General features: G+C 50.6%; 1 protein-coding gene across 2 annotated transcripts; it reads left to right on the plus strand.

The window, feature by feature from the left end:
• The first annotated feature begins 536 nt into the window (after nucleotides 1-536).
• Rasgrp4 (RAS guanyl releasing protein 4) lies at nucleotides 537-19445 on the plus strand. 2 transcript variants are annotated; one of them, XM_021168294.2, is made up of 17 exons: nucleotides 537-559; nucleotides 3039-3223; nucleotides 4188-4309; nucleotides 4422-4483; nucleotides 5391-5522; nucleotides 5637-5790; nucleotides 8309-8482; nucleotides 10585-10701; nucleotides 11417-11692; nucleotides 14052-14132; nucleotides 14220-14324; nucleotides 14450-14568; nucleotides 14663-14822; nucleotides 17078-17114; nucleotides 17201-17335; nucleotides 17458-17570; nucleotides 18743-19445. In XM_021168294.2, the coding sequence occupies exons 1-17, from the start codon at nucleotides 537-539 to the stop codon at nucleotides 18797-18799; spliced, it is 2052 nt and encodes a 683-aa protein (XP_021023953.1). In that variant the 3' UTR covers nucleotides 18800-19445. The 2 variants fall into 2 exon arrangements, with proteins under 2 accessions (XP_021023953.1, XP_021023954.1); XM_021168295.2 differs by having other exon boundaries at nucleotides 14663-14807.
• Nucleotides 19446-19465: the final 20 nt, after the last annotated feature.

A 19465-nucleotide genomic window follows, 5' to 3' on the forward strand; every position in this document is an offset into this window, starting at 1 on the left:
GGGAGGTTTGCCCTGCTGCTGTACGAGGCCAGCCTGAGCTGCGAGCTTCAGGAGACTCTGACTTGAGAGAAGAAAGGGGGGGGGGAGGGGGAGAGGGAGGGAAAGAGGGGGGAGAGATAGAAAAGCAAAGAGAAATGCAGACTTTTCTTTTGAGCCTGTTTTTACACACTTTTAAAAACTCTGTGTGTGTGTGTGTGTGTGTGTGTGTGTGTGTGTGTGTGTGTGCGTGACAGAGACGTGGGGAGAAAGGAAGATGGAGCGATAGATAGCGAACCCGCTGAGGGGGTAGGCAGCACCGGAAACCTCAGCAGGCAGGGATCCCCCGTGAGGGGGAGGGGAGCCTTTGGTCTCTCCCCAGCCTCTTCCTTCCCCCTGGCCTGGGGGTGGGTGGGGAGGGGCAGTTCCTCTTTCCTTCCTAAACTCGGTGGACGCTCCAGCTCCCCGGAGCCTGACAATCTGGTTAGGGAAGGAACCGGATCACACCCCTGTCAGGACCCACCCCCACCCCCGACCCTCCCCGACCCCCTCCAAGAACCATGAACCGGAAAGACATCAAAAGGTAAGAGGACCCTTCCCAAGGAGACCTGGGAGAGCCAAAGTCCTGGCGCCGCTGGCTGTGGGGAGGTGGGAGAGGGGTCTTGGGACTCCTCCTAGACCCGCTCTAGTGGAGTCCAAGAATGAGATGCTTCAGGGAGCTGAGCACCTGAGCCTCCGTTACTGCTGCTGTCTCTCCCTGGAGTTTGAGCTGACCTATGTCTCTCCATCCTAGCTCCCTCAGCTGGCTGCCCCTGTCTTCCCCGGGGTCTTCTCTGTTCCCTATTATGGTCACTGCCCCTTACCCCCACCCCGGACTGGAAACTCCAGGCTCCTGCAGGACCGGGTCCCAGGAGAGAGAGGTTCATGACGTAGGTCTAGGCAGCTTCCCTGACTCTTAAACCACTCCTGGCTGCTCCAGACACTCCGGGGGCTGCCGGTCTGCAGGTAAGGGGGCAGCAGGATCTCAAACGGATTTCTGTCTCCTGGCATTGCTTGCCCACCTGACCCCTTAAGGAGGGATGGTGCTGGGTCCCCAACCTGGATAGCTCGCTTCCCTGGTATGACCTGATGAGCAAAGGGATTCAGTATAGTGTGAGGATCCCTGCTGCCTCATCCTCTGCCCGTGTGGCCTTAGGTAAGTTACTCCAGTACTCTCAGTTCCCGCTTCTGGCAGAGTTACCTTGGCTACCACTCCAGAGGGGCTTTCATTGCACAGCCACATAGAGGGCTTGAAAAGCACAGGCCGTTGGACTCACCCGGAAAGTTTAAGATTCTATGAGACTGTGGGCTAGCCTCAGAAGCTGTGCTTAGGTGGAACGCCCAGGAAGATAAAGCTCTTGGTTCTTGGTGTGGGCACCTAAACAAACAAACAAACAAACAAACAAACAAACAAAAACCACAAACCCCTGATCCTTTACAGAGTGCTCAGCCTGCGTTCTAGTCGATGCCGTGCAACAGGTGTGCACTTTATGTAGCATTTAACAGCCCTCTTAAGCCCTTTTGATGCTGCTTCCTGCAGGAGACGAGGCGGATTTTATTTTAGGATGTCCCTGTTTGTGATTTTACACCCAAGCCATGCTGAAAGGCAGGCTACCTCCTTCTGTCTTGTTTTGTTTGTTTGTTTGTTTTGTTTTGTTTTGTTTTGTTTTTGGTTTTTTTTGAGGTGGTGTTTTGTTTTTGTCTCTGTGTTGAGAGTTTTGCTCTGAAAGCCCAAGGTGGCCTTAAACGTGCAATCCCCCTGCCTCCGTTTCCCAGGCAGCTAGGATTACAAGTGAGCATCACAATGTGCAGCTTTCTTTTCCTATCTGGAGGTTAGCTTCCCCATCAGCCGGGTCCCTTTGAGGATCCAGATGTTCTAACATCTGGGGGAAATCCAAGGATGAGTCTACCTTTTCCTATGAAGAAAGCAAGGGCCAGAAAAGGACATTGGGTCACTTATTAAAAGGCACACAGCCATCAGAAATTTCTGGAACCCAGTTTTGGATGAGTCTGAAGACTAGCCTCGAATCCTTTCCTCTGGCCCTCCCTTCTTCCCATCACCCCTTTTTCCTCACCTGGGACAGGCACCGAGGGAGGCATATGACAGGAAAGGTTATTTTTAAACTTTCCTTGAAGCTGCTGTGGCCCCAGGGATCCTGCCTAGCTCTCAGGAGCCGGGGAGAAGGCACTGGTCTACTTCCTGTCCTGGCTTAAAAATGTGGGGAGCAGGCTAGAGGCTAAGACTCTTGGGTGTTCGAAAACTAGCTTGGATGAGGGGTATCCTGCCTTGCAGAAATGGGGTGGTGGGGTAGATTCCAAGAGGCCTGACCACATAGGTCATCTCCATTACTGGGACACAGAAGTATAACTTCTATGGAATTGGGCTGGGGGGGGGGTAACATTCTGGCTTTGGAAGAAACCTGAAGACCAACTCATGAGGTACCTTGGGAAGCCAGGGGTTGTTCCTCGGGCCCTAGGATAAACGCTGGGGGTCTACTTCCTGCAAAATTGTGATGCTTTGGGACCATATCGTCAAGAGGAAATTTTTATGGCAATAACGGAGGATAACAGGGGAGAGGCAAAATACGATGTGTTTTCCTTTGTATATGAAACCTAGATTTAAGTGTGTGTATACACATATATGTACATACATACACATGTGACAGGAAGGCAGAAGGACATTTGGGAGAGAGAAGAAACCAACGAGATGAGAGAGGGTAGATGGGTTCTAGTACGATGATATATTTTATGTGTGAAAAGTGTCCCATTATTTTGCACACTAACTGAAAAAGCAATAATTAAAAACAAAACAAGGAACGAGTCAGTGGCACTTGGCTCTCTGATCTAAAATATTCTGGGATTTGTCAGCCATGAGTCCTTCAAAATCTCTTGAGATTTTGGTCCATGCAAGAACTTTGGTCCATGTTGCCTAGAGGAGTAGGGGCCCAAAGAACTGTGGGAGTGTACTTAGAGAAAGGGGCTCCCGTGATGCCTCGCGGTGGGCTTTCTGCGTGTACCTACAGGAAGTCTCATCAGGAATGCTCTGGGAAGGCAGGAGGGCGGGGTCGGCCACGTCAGGCCCGCCGCCACAAGACGTGCCCCACCCCCCGGGAAATCAGCAAGGTCATGGCTTCCATGAATCTGGGAGTGCTGAGTGAGAGCAGCTGCAGCGAAGATGAGCTACTGGAGGAATGTATCCGCTGCTTTGGTGAGTACCGGGGCCAGCCTCTCCTATCTCAGTCTCGCTGCTTGCGGTAGAACATGGCTGAGTAGGAGAAATTTTCGTCCTTGTGTTAATGATGGGAGAGAGCTAGGGTCTGGTGGCTTACCTTTGAAGACTGAGGCAGGAGGATAAAGTTCCAGACTTACCTGGGTGATGTGGCACATGCCTTCAATCCCAGCTATTCAGGAGGCAGAGGCAGGCATTTCTCTGAATCTGAGACCAGGCCTATCTAAATAGCGAGTTTCAAGTCAGCAGGACTACATAGTAACTCGTGTCTTAAAAAAATAAATGAAGAAGCCGGGCGTGGTGGCGCACGACTTTAATCCCAGCACTCGGGAGGCAGAGGCAGGCGGATTTCTGAGTTCGAGGCCAGCCTGGTCTACAAAGTGAGTTCCAGGACAGCCGGGGCTACACAGAGAAACTCTGTCTCGAAAAACCAATAAATAAATAAATAAATAAATAAATAAATAAATAAATAAATATAGAAAAATAAGAGAGGGGCTGGAAAGACAGCTAAGTGATTAGACCACATAGCTCTCTTCTAGAGGACCTGAGTTTGGTTCCTAGTATCTGCCTCAGAAGGTTCATATCCACCAGTGACCCCAGCTCCAGGGAACCTGATACATTGGCCTGAGACGGCTCCTGCACCCATTTGAGCAAACACACACACACACACACTTTAAAATAATGAAATTAAATCTTAAAAAGATCAAAGAACTTTAATCATCTCAACGGTGATTGAAGGCAGGGAGCCAGATTCATGCCATCCCATGCACCTCCCAGCTAAGGAAACGGAGGCATGAGGAAATCATCTTGCTTACCCAAGTTCCTGCAGGGCATTAAAGGTAGAACAAGCATGTACGCCACCCCGCCAGCCTGCCCGCTCAGTTCTCGAGGCCAGGGTCTATTGTTCAGGGCCCAGGCTGAGAGCCTGTCTTTCCTCCTCCAGACTCGGCTGGCAGCCTGCGCAGAGGGGACCACATTCTTAAGATGGTGCTCACGATGCACAGCTGGGTGCTGCCATCCTCAGAGCTTGCTGCCCGTCTGCTGACTTCATATCCTCCCAGAACCGTGCTCTCCATCTAGAGGGATGGAGGCAGACCTGAAAACTCCTGGGAGATGGGAACAGGGGGAAGTGGGCAAATGGGAGTGCTGGAAAACAGCCTTGACTAGAACTCTCAAGTATCAGAAGGCTGCCAAAGATGCCCAAGAGCTAAGACAGCTACAGATCTGTTACTTGGTCAGGTAGGTTTGGCCCAAGAGCCTCAGTACCATGAAACACCTCTCTAAGACCCCATCCCCACCCCAGCCTGATCGCTACCCCAACCCACACACGCTCACTTGGCCCCATTTTCTAAAATCCCATGTAAAGATTGTGTGTGATAGCGCATGTCTGTAATCCTGGCATGAGATAGCGCGAGGCAAAAGGATCTCTTCAAGTTCAAAGCTAGCCTGGACTGTAGAGTAGGCTTCGACTAAAAAACAAAACAAAACATTACCCAAAATCCAATGCTAAAATGCCATTGGCTGGGACTGGACAGATGGTTCAGAAGGGTATTTGCTGCTCTTTCAGAGGACCTAGCACCCATATATTGGCTGGTGACTGTAACTCCGGTTCTAAGGGAACCAGCACCTGTGTTCTGGCCTCCATGCATGCACATGATACACATACATACACATGGACAAAACATTCATACATACAAAATGAAAATAATATTTTAAAGAAGATTAAAAAAAAAACATTCCTAACAGTTCCTGAGATACTTCTGCCCCCTGCCCCACCACTCCTTGGAACACACAATTCTTGGAGATTCCTGGCTAGATACTATAGACTCTCCTACATGATACCCCCAAAACGGCATCACCTTGACTCCACAAATCTTCCTCCCCACCTTGTTCCTGACACCTCCACCATCTTTCTTCCCAATTGTCTTAGGAGATCCCGATGCTGTTTTACCAACCCTCCCATTCTTACCCCAGATCTCCCTATCCTTTGAGTCACCCCTCTAAATCCTGACTCCAGGAACCCCAACACCCGTGTAAATGCCCATAGTTCCATGTTTGTGTTTAGAATTCCTTGGCCTAAAACCCTCTTAACCGCTTCACCCTACTGCCAGCCCAAATTTACCTCCCATCCCTGAACCCGTCCCAGGTACTGGCTGACTCATCACCATGAGGCAGTGCACCAGGAACCCCAGCTGGAAGCAGTCATAAGCCGGTTTTGGACCACTGTCGCTCAGGAGGGCAACATGGCCCAAAGGAGCCTGGGAGATGCCTCCAGCCTGTGAGCCAACCCCACCCTCTTTCCCTGCCCCATCCTATCCTGCCCACACCCTCCATGTCCCCCAAATCCTCGACTCTTGAGGCACTCCAATAACCTGTTTTTCTTGGCCTCCAGGCTAAGTCCTGGAGGGCCCGGTCCCCCACCTCCCATGAGCAGCCCAGGCCTGGGCAAGAAGCGGAAAGTGTCATTGCTGTTCGATCACCTGGAGACAGAGGAGCTGGCACAACACCTTACTTATCTGGAGTTCCGGTCCTTCCAGGCTATCACAGTGAGAATGCCTTTCCCAGTCCACTGATAGGCAGGAAACAGAATGGGGACAGGGTGTGCTCTTGGCATATGTATCCATATGGAACTATAGTTTAACTATTTTTTTGTTTGTTTTGATTTTTGGAGACAGGGTTTCTCTGTATAGCCCTGGAACTCACTCTGTAGACCAGGCTGGCCTCAAAAGCAGAACTCCACCTGCTTCTGCCTCCCGAGTGCTGGGATTAAAGGTATGCACCACCACGCCTGGCAACTATTTTTACTATTATTAGTAGTACAGTTATCACGTTAAGGGCTCTGGTAACTGAACCCAGGGTCTTGCCTGTGTTAGGCAAGCTCTCTTACACTGAGCTACATTCCCAGACCAGAATTTAATTCTTTTGAGACAATGTTTCTCTGTGTAGCCCTGACTGGCCTTGAACGAACTCACTCTGTAGACCAGTTTGGCCTCGAACTCAGTGATCTGCCTGCCTCAGGGACTAAAGTTGTATGCCACCAATCCTGGTTGCAGACTGAACACTCTTAAGTGGCCAAACCTGATGGCAGGACAGTCTGAGACAATGAGTTAGGCTGCCTAAAAGCCAAGCCTGAGTTCAAATTTTGTTTATTTTTCTTCCTTTTATTTTATTACTAATTTATTTTATTATTTATTATATTATCTTATGTTTTATTTATAGTTATATTTCTATTATTAATTTTATCTTCTTCCTTCTAAACATTTTTATTATACATATTCATTTATTTATTGTGTTTGTGAGACATGGTAGACAGAAGATAACTTGTGGGAATCTATCTTCTCTTTCTACCACGCGGGTCCCAGGAATACAGTGCAGGCCCCCTTTCCCACTGAGTCATCTCAGCAGCCATTTCTTACCACCACCACCCGCCCCCCGCCCCGACTCATTCCTCACTTCCTGTCTGCCTGGCTGTTTGGAGACAGATCTCGTGGTTTCCACCTGTGTAACCAAGAATGACTTTGAACTCCGTTCCATTCATCTCGAGTGCTAGCATTACTGATGTGCACCAACACATCTGGTTTGTGCAGTGCAGCAGATCAAGCCCTGGACTTCAGGCGTGCTAGGCAAACACTGTACCAAGGAGCTATGCCCCCACCCCCTCGGCTCCTTTCTACCTAGCTAACTTTGAGCTGGTTTCCCAACCTCTCAGGTATTCGTTCATAAAATAGAGACCTTCCCACTTCATAGAGTGTATGACAGAATGAAAAAGCCCATTTAAAAGTGTTTATTGCAGCCGGGCTATGTTGGTGTGCACCTTTAATCCCAGCACTCGGGAGGCAGAGGCAGGTAAGTCTCTGAGTTTGAGGCCAGCCTGGTCTACAAAGTGAGTTCCAGAATAGCCAGGGCTACATAGAGGAATCCTGTCTCAAAAAACAAAACAACAATAACAAAACCACCACCACCGAGTGCTTACTGCAGTATGTTGAGGTAGCACAGGCCTATAATGCAGCGCTTAGGAAGCCGATGCAGGAGGACCCAGCGTGAAGTTCAAACCCAGCGTGGACCACATGAGACTCTGTCACAAAAGTACTTACTGCAGTAATCATAGAATTGTGTTCAAAATATCTTATCAGGCATTAGTATAGTCACCAAGCATTTCGGTTCACCATGCCTCAGTTCCCTCATATGGAAAGGTAAAAATTAAAACAGATATTAACAGTTCCTACCTGAGACCAGTGCATGGTTCAGAGTAAACACCATCTGAAGAAATCCTTGGAAATGATTATATTTCACTTCCCGAAAGGCAACTGCATTTGCTTCTAGATTCAAATGTATCAGCTGCTATCATCTAGACATTGGTTTTAAGGAAAGTGGGGACCTAGTTCCTTTAGGGGACAGATTTCCAGATAGGGCTGGGGTGTGTGAATATGTATGTGTGTGTGTATATGTGGATGCATGTGTGCATGTGTGTGCATGAATGTGTGTATGTGTATGCATATGTGTGTATGTGTGCATGTGTATGCACATGAGTGCATGTATGTGTGCATATATGCACATGAGTGTGCATGTATGTGTGTACATGTGTATATGTATGTGTGCATATGTCTATTGTGCCTGTGCATGTATGTGTGCATGCATGTGTGTAATGTGTGTGTGTGTGTTTATGTGTACATGTGCGTGCATGTGTGTATGTGCACATGTGTATGTGTGTGTGCATGTATGTATGTGTGCATATGTGTACATGCCTGTGTGTATGCCTCTGTGTATGTGTGTGTACATGTGTACTCGTATGGTGTAGTAGATTAGAGTGCTGAGTGTACCCACTATTGAGCAGATCAAGTAGAAGCCACTTTCAAGTTCACTTTCCCATCATTCCCTTTACTGACCTGCCACAGTCAGGCATATATTAATAAGCACAAGACTAGAGAAGGACACAATGATGTCAGGGACCTCCAGAAGCCTGGGGGAGACTTAGATCAGACCATACCAGGACATGAGATGTTGGGTTTGCCAGAAAGACGGAATGGGAGCAACATGACACACCCTGACCAATCTTGGCCTCAGCCCCAAGACCTGCGGGGCTATGTTTTGCAGGGTTCAGTGAGAGGTTGTCCAGCTCTGGAAGGTTCTGTGGGTCTGAGCAACAGTGTGTCCCGCTGGGTGCAGGTCATGGTGCTAAGTCGTCCTGGGCCTGCACAACGTGCCCAGGTCCTAGACAAATTCATTCGTGTGGCACAGGTAAGCCTCTGACTGCCCAGTCTTTCCACTTGCTGTGTTCTGTTTATTTAATTTATCTTATTTTATTATATTATATTTGAGAGGGGATCTCTATGTAATCCTAGTTGTCCTCAGACTCACCGGGTAAACCAGGTTGGCCTGAACTCAAAGAGATGCACCTGCCTCTGCCTACTTAGTCCTGAGATTATTAAAGGCGTGCCCTAGGATAGCTGGCTTCTCCTCACTTCTGGGACTGTAGACTTGGCACAGCTACCTGACCTTCCATATTGCAACTGACCAAAGCTCAAGGCTTTTTTTAAAAAAAACATTACCGGGCGGTGGTGGTGCACGCCTTTAGTCCCAGCACTAGGGAGGCAGGGGCAGGCGGATTTCTGAGTTCGAGGCCAGCCTGGTCTACAGAGTGAGTTTCCAGGACAGCCAGGGCTACACAGAGAAACCCTGTCTTGAAAATATATATATTTTAAATTATGTGTGTGTGTGTGTGACTTCAGAGGTCAATGGCACTGGAGTTACAGGAGACGAGGCTGTTGTGAGCGCCTGAAGTGGGTGCTGGGAGCAGGACTCAGGTGCTCTGCAACAGCAATATGTGGTCTTAAGCACTGAGCCGTCTCTCCAGCTCCTGGCTCCATGTTCTTGATTCAGCAGGGCATCTCCCAGCCATCACACCTATGACATCACACCCTGGCCTGATCGAACTCCATTTTTCTGAGATCTGTCTGGAGCCTGTGACCTTGATATTACGGAGTTAGACCTTACTTGGTCCCACCAGTTGGCTCTGTAGTTAGGATTAACAGTTTCCCAAGCTGGAAGTCAGAGATTTGATCCCCTGCAGAGAAATGATCCTTTCCATGGCCTCAGCTTTGCATCTCCAGGCATCAGGACCCCTCTGTGTCTTAGGGACAGTGACTGTGTCTCTCTTAGTGATAATTCAATACAGAGAGACTTAGTCCAGTCTCTCTGGCCCTGACCTGTTGAGTCAGCCTCCCCCTCTCTTCTGGGAAAAGGGAAGCCCTGTGGTCGGGCCTCTTTGAATATCTCCGAAGCAGACCACGCCCTTCCTTGCGAGCCTTCCAGCACTTTCCTTCCTCTTGCATGGCTATTTGTGTCCATACTGGGGATTAAACCCAGGGTCTCCTGCACCCTAAAGAAGTTCTTCACCACTGAGCCACGCCCCCAGCCCCTCACTGGGGGATTCTAGGCAGGGGCTCTATCACTGAGCCACGCCCCCAGCCCCTCACTGGGGGATTCTAGGCAGGGGCTCTATCACTGAGCCACGCCCCCAGCCCCTCACTGGGGGATTCTAGACAGGGGCTCTACCACTAAGCCACGTCCCCAGCCTCTCACTGGGGAATTCTAGGCAGGGGCTCTAGCACTGAGCCACGCCCCCAGCCCCTCACTGGGGGATTCTAGGCAGGGACTCTACCACCAGGCCACGCCCCCAGCCCCTCACTGGGGGATTCTAGACAGGGGCTCTANACGCCCCCAGCCCCTCACTGGGGGATTCTAGACAGGGGCTCTACCACTGAGCCACGCCCCCAGCCCCTCACTGGGGGATTCTAGGCAGGGGCTCTACCACTGAGCGCTATCTTCTGGGGCTCTTTAGACCTGAAAGATGGTCTGGCATCAGCTAGAGACCTCCTTGGCGTGAGCATCTTCTACTTGGTTCTGCCTCCCTCCACAGTGACCTCCACCTTTCCAGCTTTCAAGGGAAGGAGAAAGAGTTCCTCTGACGCCTTGTGGACCTCACACTTGTTCCTCATCTCTTCTTCTTCCACGTCACTGTCATCCTAGTCAGTTCTACCTGGTTCCCAGCTCCCACTCACAGTCCATGCCCTCACCTCTGTGACTCTGACAGTTGTTTGACCCCCTCCCAGAACCCTGACACCTGATACACTTCGGAATTCTCTATCCCTGGCTGGCACATGCCTGTCTATTCTCCCAATCTGTCTAACGCTAGGTACATGCCTGGCACCTGGCCAGTCTAACCCACTCATCTGCTGCCCCTGGGCCACACTCCTACACGACTGACACCCCCAGCTCAGCACTCCACCCTGCTGCTGTTCTGTGGTGCCTCCCACCTCTGTCCATTACCTCCCTTCCAGAGGCTTCACCAGCTGCAGAATTTCAACACACTGATGGCGGTCACGGGGGGCCTGTGTCATAGTGCCATCTCCAGACTCAAGGACTCCCACGTCCATCTGAGCCCTGACAGCACTAAGGTAACCCCTTTAACTCCCCAAAGTCCAAAATGGTCACATGCCCTGAACTCTCACACATCACTCCTTAACTGCCATCAGTCCCTACTCAAGGACTCTGGAACCAACAACCTAACACCTTTATCCTCCAAATTCTATAGACCCCTCACTATCCCTAGCCTTTCTTCCTGGCCCACCTACCATGGTGTCACACCATTGAGCCACGCCCCCAGCCCCTCACTGGGGAATTCTAGACAGGGGCTCTACCACTGAGCCACGCCCCCAGCCCCTCACTTGGGGATTTAAGACAGGGGCTCTACCACTGAGCCACGCCCCAGCCCCTCACTGGGGGATTCTAGGCAGGGGCTCTACCACTGAGCCACGCCCCCAGCCCTTCACTGGGGGATTCTAGGCAGGGGCTCTGCCACTGAGCCACGCCCCCAGCCCCTCACTGGGGGATTCTAGGCAGGGGCTCTACCACTGAGCCACGNTCACTGGGGGATTCTAGGCAGGGGCTCTGCCACTGAGCCACGCCCCCAGCCCCTCACTGGGGGATTCTAGGCAGGGGCTCTACCACTGAGCCACGCCCCCAGCCCTTCACTGGGGGAGTCTAGGCTAGTGCTCACTCTTTGTGTGTCCATATTCTGGGATTCAGAACCCACAATGGAGACTGCTACTATACGCCCTCCAGGAAGCTCAGAACAGACATTCTGGTCCACAGCATGCACTTTCTACACAGGCCCTGCTGGAGCTGACAGAGCTCCTCTCTTCCCACAACAACTATGCCCACTACCGCCGCACCTGGGCCGGCTGTACTGGCTTCCGGCTGCCAGTACTGGGTGTACACCTCAAGGACCTGGTATCTCTATATGAGGCTCATCCAGACAGATTGCCAGATGGCCGCCTGCACCTACCCAAGCTGAATAGCCTCTATCTACGGCTGCAGGAGCTGACGGCGCTCCAGGGACAGCATCCTCCCTGCAGTGCCAATGAGGACCTGCTGCACCTGCTGACGGTGAACTATGGGCCCTATGTTGTGTGAGATCCCTGAAGATCCCAGGAGGCCAGTATTTAGAGTCCTTGGCTACTGAGAATCTGTAGGACCTGGATAGATAGTTATGGGATGAGAGATTTTAGTTTGCTTTTTTGCTGTACTAGAAATTGAAACTAGGACCTCACTTATAATATATGAGCACTTCACCACTGAGCCACACCAGTTCCTCCCTCACTGGGTGGTTCGAGACAGGGGAGGGGCTCTACCACTGAGCCACGCCCTAGCTCCTCACTGGGGGATTCTAGGCAGGGGCTCCACCACTATCTACACCTCCTGCAAGATATAGATTTGATTTTCTACCAGTAAGCTACATCTCCAATCCAAGAGTCGTCCCTTTAGTATTTTTTTATAAGCTAAAGAGGCATTTTTAGTGTATCATTATTATATATATATATATATATAAATTATATAAATACACACACTGTAGGGTTGTGAGCCACCACGTGGTTGCTGGGAATTGAACTCAGGACCTCTGGAAGAGCAGTCAGTGCTCTTAACCACTAAGCCTTCTCTCCAGCCCTAGTATTTATCTTAAGATCAGGTCTCACATTATAGCTCATGTGAGCCAGGCAGCAATCCTCTTGTTTCAGCCTTCCAAATGCAGTGGCTACAGGCGTGTAGCAGGAAGCCCAGCTATGGAACACATGGAGTCTAGGAGTCTAGCTAGCTCTATGACTACATAGTGAATTATATCCCTCAGCTTCATTGCCTGCAAAACAAGGATAATAACAGAACCCACCTCAGAGTGTGGCGAAGAAGAACCAGTCAGTAGTGTCCTATGACGTCATCAGAACAGCATCCGAGCTGGTGTGCTGGCTCACATCTTTAATAATCCCAGCACTCATGAGGATGAGACTAGGCAGACGCTGGAACATGACAGACACACCTTTTCCTGACTCAAGGACCCACCCCAGGCCCCTGGATTGCTTCAGGCTTTTGTATCCCTGAAGCAATAATGGGCTAGAGTGTTGTGCTATGGGAGTGCACTTGCCTAGCAAATGACAGGCCCTGGGGTTCCATCCTCAGCTCTAGAAAGAGAAACCATACAAAATCTACCAGTGCTCTGAGCTCCTAGGATCAACAGTCCAAACTCCCGGGGCGTGGCCTGTCTGAAATGTAATAAGAAGCTACTGACAGTTACTGTTCATATGCACCAGACCGTGTTACACATGCTTCCCACACTCAGGAGGCTGACACAGGAGGATCGTGAGCTCTGGGCCAGCCTGGTTTACATAGTGAGTTCCAGGCCAGCCAGTGCTACATGTGAAATCCTGTCTCCCAAAACAATAACTAATAATAATAATAAAGTAGAGAGAAATTAAGAAAGACAACCAACAATGACCTCGGAAGCTCCATGCATGTGATTCCATGTGCCTCTCCATGCACATGTGCTCGCATGTGCACGCACACACACACACACAGGAGCAAGAGATAAGGATACAATTTCATGGCGGAGCACTTTTGGTTTGTTTGCTTTTTGTTTTGTTGACACAGAGTCTTACACTATAGCCCTTGTTGGCCTAGAACTGTATAGACCAGGCTAGCCCTAAACTTGTGACAGTCCTCCTTCCTTCTTCTACCGTACACTTTGATTCAGTCATGTTTACCATGCCCAGGCGGTAGCAGAGCATGTCTGAGACCCTGGGTTTGATCCGTAGAAGCATGCAAAAGAACCCTGGTCACTTTGACCTCATAACCCCATCCCAGCAATACCTTTATGGTGCTCATTCCGTGGGTCAGGAAAGCTGAGACGGAGAGTCTGAAGGTTGTGCAGTGTAAGCTTGAAAAGTTGAGTTCACAAACACTGAGACAAGACCAGGCCTGATGGTCAGGGCCCAGTGCAAATGAAAATATGTAGCTCATTGTTAAATTCTAAACATTCAGGAGGCAAGGAGAAGATCATGAATTCCAGGCCAGCCTGGGCTATGTGGTAAATGTGTCTCCAAAAGCCCTGCTGGGGAATGGATGATGAGAGGTGGCTCAGTGGTTAGGGGGCCCTTCCTGCTCTGAGAATCTCATTTCCATTCCCAGCATGTAGGTGGGTAGCTCCAGGGGATCCAGTGCCTTCCCCGGTCTCTGTAGGCACCTGCTCATGCGTGGTACACACACATGGAGACACACATATTTAAAAAGAAAACCTCAGCGGGAGTAAGGCACTTCTGGCTTGTGGAGGGATCAGGATGGAGGGCAACTGGTGTGGCCAGACAGATCCCGAAGTCTCTGGAGAAGGCTCTGAGAGGATGATGGGAGGAGGGTCTAGGCAGAGACTGACCTAAAGTGGAACTTTACCGCCCTGACCCACCCCATTCCCCACCCCCAGCTTTCCCTGGATCTCTTCTACACAGAAGATGAGATCTACGAGCTTTCTTATGCCCGGGAACCCCGCTGTCCCAAGAGTCTGGTGAGCCTTGACCCTTGACCTCTGACATGCCCCCACCCCTTGCTCAAGTCTATGCTTTGACTGACCGTGTCCCTCTGTGTCCTCTAGCCACCGTCCCCCTTCAAAGCACCTGTGGTGGTAGAGTGGGCCCAGGGTGTGACACCAAAGCCAGACAGCGTGACTCTGGGTCAGCATGTGGAACAGCTGGTGGAGGTGAGGGGACACTTCCAACTGCAGCCCCGTAGAGGGATGCCGGGTGGCAGGTGGGAAAGGAGCTGAGCCCACAGGGCCACACCTGGATGCATTGTCCTCACCCTACTCTCTGAATCCCTCTGAAGTCCGTGTTCAAGAACTACGACCCAGAAGGCCGTGGCTCCATCTCTCTGGAGGACTTTGAGCGGCTGTCAGGCAACTTCCCGTTTGCCTGCCATGGGCTTCACCCACCTCCCCGCCACGGGTAAGAGGCCTTGACTTCTGAATCTTCCAAAACCAAGGATCCTGGACATGCCGTGAGCAGCCAGCCATGCTAAGGTGTGGCCTTTGCCCCGTAGGAGTGGCTCCTTCAGCAGAGAGGAGCTGACCAAGTACCTGCTCCATGCCAGTGCCATCTGCTCCAAGCTGGGCCTGGCCTTCCTGCACGCCTTCCAGGAGGTCACCTTCCGCAAGCCCACCTTCTGTCACAGCTGCAGCAGCTTCGTGAGCACTGGCCCTGTTAGCACCCTTGGGTCCCATCTCCCCTGGATTCTCTCAGCTCCTCACACCCTAACTGGGGCCAGTGTTGGGGCAGGGTTTTGGTGGTGGTGGTGGTGGTGGTGGTGGCGGTGGTGGTGGTGGTGGCGCTGGTGGTGGTGGTGGCGGTGGTGGTGGGGACTTCAGAAATGCCCCCATCTCAGATATTCCACCGAATTCATATAAGCACCAAACACTGAAATTCCTATATTCTGTGTACTTACCAAACTCTACATGCTATCAGGTGATCTTCACCAAGACAATGGCCAAGCTGTAAATACTCTCCAAACCCCCAAGTAACACCCAAAACATGATGATCTGCAGGCCTGGGTATATCGCTTTGGGCATGGTGGTATACTAGAATCCAGGAGTACAAGGTCATCCTCAGCTACATAGGGAGTGAGTTTGAGGCCAGCCTGAGCTATAGGAGACCCTGTCCTTTAAAAAACACTAGCATAGCTGGGTGTGGTGATGACACACGCCTTTAATCCCAGCACGTGGGTGGCAGAGGCAGGCTGATCTCTGAGTTCGAAGCCAGCCTGGTCTACAGAGTGAGTTCCAGGACAGCCATAGCAACCCTGTTTTGGAAAATGTAAACAAACAAAGAGGCACTGATAGAGCTGGAGGGAAGACTAGGTAGGTAACATCCCATGATGCCCTTGCTGAGGGCCTGGGTTTGCTTCCCACCGTGGCGAATGGGCAGCTCACAATTGTGATTCTAGTTCCAGGGGTTCTGGTGCCCTCTTTCTGCCTCTGAGGGTACCTGTGTGCATGTGTTGCACACACAGGCAAGTGGCATGCATGCGTATACCTATAACAAAATAAGTACATGTAAAAAAATGATTGCTGGGCCTGATGGCCCATGCCTGTAGCTCCAGCACCTAGGGGACTGGCAAGGGGAGTTCCATGAGTTGGAAGCTAGCCTGAGCTACATAAGTGAGCTCTAGATCAGCTTTGGCTGCAAACAGAGTGATACCTGTTTTAAAAACAGGCCAGTGAGGCAGCTCAGCAGGCAAAGCCTCTCGCTGCTCAGCCCAGAAGCCCGGGTTCTGTCTCTAGGTGGAAGGAGAGAACAGACTTCATGAAGTTGTTCTCTGACGTCAACATGCCCTATGGCGTGTATATGTGTGCACACACAGACACACAGACAGACACACAGACAGACACACAGACACACAGAGATACCAAGTAGTAAGGAAAAAAAAAACCTTTAAAATATGTTACTCAAGTTCTTTTTCAAAAAAAAACAGCAAAAAGTAAAACAAATTTAAACATCAGCCTGTGCACACTTTTAATGCCAGCATCTAAGAGGCAGAGGCAGGCAGATCTCTGTGGGTTTGAGGCTAGCCTGGTCTACATGAAAGAATACTTAGTGAAACTTAGTCTCAAAAGAATCAGTCTGTGAGCCGGGCGTGGTGGCGCACGCCTTTAATCCCAGCACTCGGGAGGCAGAGGCAGGCGGATTTCTGAGTTCGAGGCCAGCCTGGTCTACAAAGTGAGTTCCAGGACAGCCAGGGCTATACAGAGAAACCCTGTCTCGAAAAACCAAAAAAAAAAAAAAAAAAAGAATCAGTCTGTGATTGTTATACCCAGAACCATCCAACGCTTATTTCCAAATTAAAGACATCTTTTATTTTTGTTGGTTTTCTGTCAAATTTTGGCCTTTTGAGACAGGCTCATGTAGCTCAGGCTGGCTTCAAATTGGTTTTCTAGGGCAGGGAATATAGGACAGTGGTTGAAGGTGCTTGTCTGCCATACACAAGGCCCTGGGTTCAATTCTCAGACAGACATACCCCCTACACACACACACACTTGATTGTGTAGCCCAGGCTTGCCTCAGCCTCTTGGAATTGCAGGCATGTGTCTCCACACCTGGCTTCAGATTCTAGATCAGGGACAAATCTCAATCAAATCAAGACTAATTTATAGATCTTGTCGTTTCTTTACTCTTAGACCTTATTTGACACAGCCCTTGAGTCAGGCCGTTCTAGGGCCTAGAGAGACACCACGAACACTTTGTGTACAAACAGCCCCTGCTCATAGACAGTACATTTATGAACTCAGTTTACCCAGTTCTAATATCCTGCATATCCCTATGCTTGAGATAATCCCCATGTTCCTAACGTTTTGGTTAATTGTCAGAATCCTAAGAAAATTCAAAACCCGTTGGCTTCCATCCTTTCCCTCCCGTGCTCCCTCCTTCAGTCCAGCTAACTGACTCCCCTTCCTTTCCCCAGCTCTGGGGGGTCACCAAGCAAGGCTATCGCTGTCGGGGTAAGTGAGATGCCTTCCAGAGGGAGGGACTGTCCACCTGGGGCCTGGAAGAGTGAGGTGCTATTTTAACAGCTCCTTCCCCCCAGACTGTGGCCTGTGTTGTCACAGACACTGCAGGGATCAAGTGAGAGTGGAGTGTAAGAAGAGGCCAGAGACTAAGGGTGACCCGGGGCCCCCAGGTGCACCTGTGCCAGCCACACCACTTCCTCCTGCCAACTGTGGTAAGACCCAGGGCACAGTAGTGCCGGGAGAAGGGCGCAGAGGATGGGGCTCACTCCTGAGGTCCTGGGGTCCTTCCTGCCTGTCAGAACCACAGCTCTTCCACCCATCACATCACCGACAGGCTCAGAGGAAAGTCTCTCCTATACACTCTCCCCGGGTCCGGAGTCTGGTTGCCACCTTCGCCACGCTTGGACCCAGACGGAATCCTCACACTCTTCCTGGGAGCCAGAGGTGGTAAGGAGTTAGCTGGATCTGGGAGAGACAGGCCATTTGTCTGGGCGAACCAGACAGATGTGGAAATCACAGAAAAGTGAAGTCATATAAAAACCTTCAGTCCCCGGGATGGGAGGGGATAGACATTGTCTATCCTGGTTTGCTTTCTGTTACTGGATGAAACACTGACCAAAGTCAACTCAGGGGAGAAAGGGTTTATTTGACTTGCACGTCCACGTCATTGCCCATTTTTTTTTTTTGAAGGAAGTCAGGTAAGAACCAAAGCCGAGAACATGGAGTAGCGCTGCTTGCTTGCTCTCCATGGCTTCTTCGGCTTCCTTTCTTGCACAGTCCGGTACTACGTGCCCTTGTTCAGAGGTGGGCTCTCCTACATTGTCATTCATCAAGAGAGTGCCTTGTGGTCGTGCCCACAGGTCAATCTGATGGAAGCAATTCCTCAGCAGAGAGATTCTCTCTTCCCAAGTGACTCTAGTTTGTGTCCGGTTGGTAAAAGCTACCCAAGCACTTTGTAACCCAGGCTGGCCTCAGGCTCACAGTCCTCTTGCCTTGGCTTCCAGAGTGGTGAGATTATAGGCAGGAGCCATCCTGCCCTGTGGATACTGACTAGTTTTTATTGTGGACAGAGAATAATAGTGGTTTTAACATACTCAGGGGGAAAAGGTGGATAGCTACTAGCACAGAAAAAAAGATTCCGGAAGGAAAAAAAAAAAAAAACTTGGCATGGTGGCTCAAACCTATAATCCTGCCACTGAAGAGGCTGTGACAAGGAGAATAGCCACAACTTCCAGGCTAGCCTACATGGTGAGGATCCCGGTCAGACTGTCACAGTGAGACCCTATCTCAAACAACCAACAACAACCATAAAAAGGGGGAAAGCAAGAATAAGGCCAAGAGCACTCGCCTACCCATGCCTAACCACGCGTCCTTGGCGTACTCTCCAGGGTCGGCATAGGCAGCATCCACTTGAAACATGGCACCCCCACCCAAAAAAAATAAGGCCAAATAAGGTCAGGGGCTAAAGTAAATGTTATTGGAACAATTTCCCACTCCTAAAAGGCAGAGGTCCCATCTGGGAGTACTGATTCATTTACTTAGCCACAGTCCGAGCGAGACCTTGGTCCTGGTTGTGGAGGAATGACGTACTCCTCACTGTGTATTCCTCCTCCTCCCAGGTGCCCTGCCCAGCACCGGTTTTACCGTCCAAAGCTTCCTCGAAGCCCAGCGTCTGAACAGCATCTGGAGTCTTTCCCTTACTCCCCTAACCAACGCCTCCTCCACCCCTACTCGGCCTCTGACAAAGCACCCACAATCTTTTCTCCTAAAAAAAAAACGTTCTTTTGTACCACACTGACTGCCAGTCACGCTCCTTCCCCTCACTTTTATCTGTAGCTCTGTGCTGGATGCACTTGGGCTCCCCATTTCCCAGAGAAGGAAGACTCAGTAAGGCTGACCTTCAAGCCCAGGCGTGGGAGGCAAGACTCACCTGTTCTAAAACTGGAGCTCTGACCCAGCGGACTGCACGGACTGTTGGCATGGGCTTGGGAGGCTGTGAGGGTGGAGGGGACAGGGTTCTAACCAGTGCCAGAAAAGGGGCTGGTGTGGGCGGTGTGTGTGAAAAACATCTTCCTTTGCTTGCTCAAGGTAAAACCCAGCCCTGTGGTTTACAAAGCTCTGCAAGATGGCTCCTCACCACCTGCCTTCCCTTCCTCACCTCTCCTCATCCTCTTCCACCTACACTGGCCACTGGGTTCCTAGAACATGCCCTAAATACTCCTACCCCAGGGCCTTTGCACTGCCGGTTCCCTCCCTTTACCTGCAATGCTCCTTGCCATAGGTCTGTATGACTTACCTGCTCTAGAACTTTGCTCCAGTGATGTCCCCTTGGGCGGGGTGGG

The sequence above is a fragment of the Mus caroli genome, chromosome 7 (genome assembly GCF_900094665.2).
Source record: "Mus caroli chromosome 7, CAROLI_EIJ_v1.1, whole genome shotgun sequence".
Taxonomy (NCBI): Eukaryota; Metazoa; Chordata; class Mammalia; order Rodentia; family Muridae; genus Mus; species Mus caroli.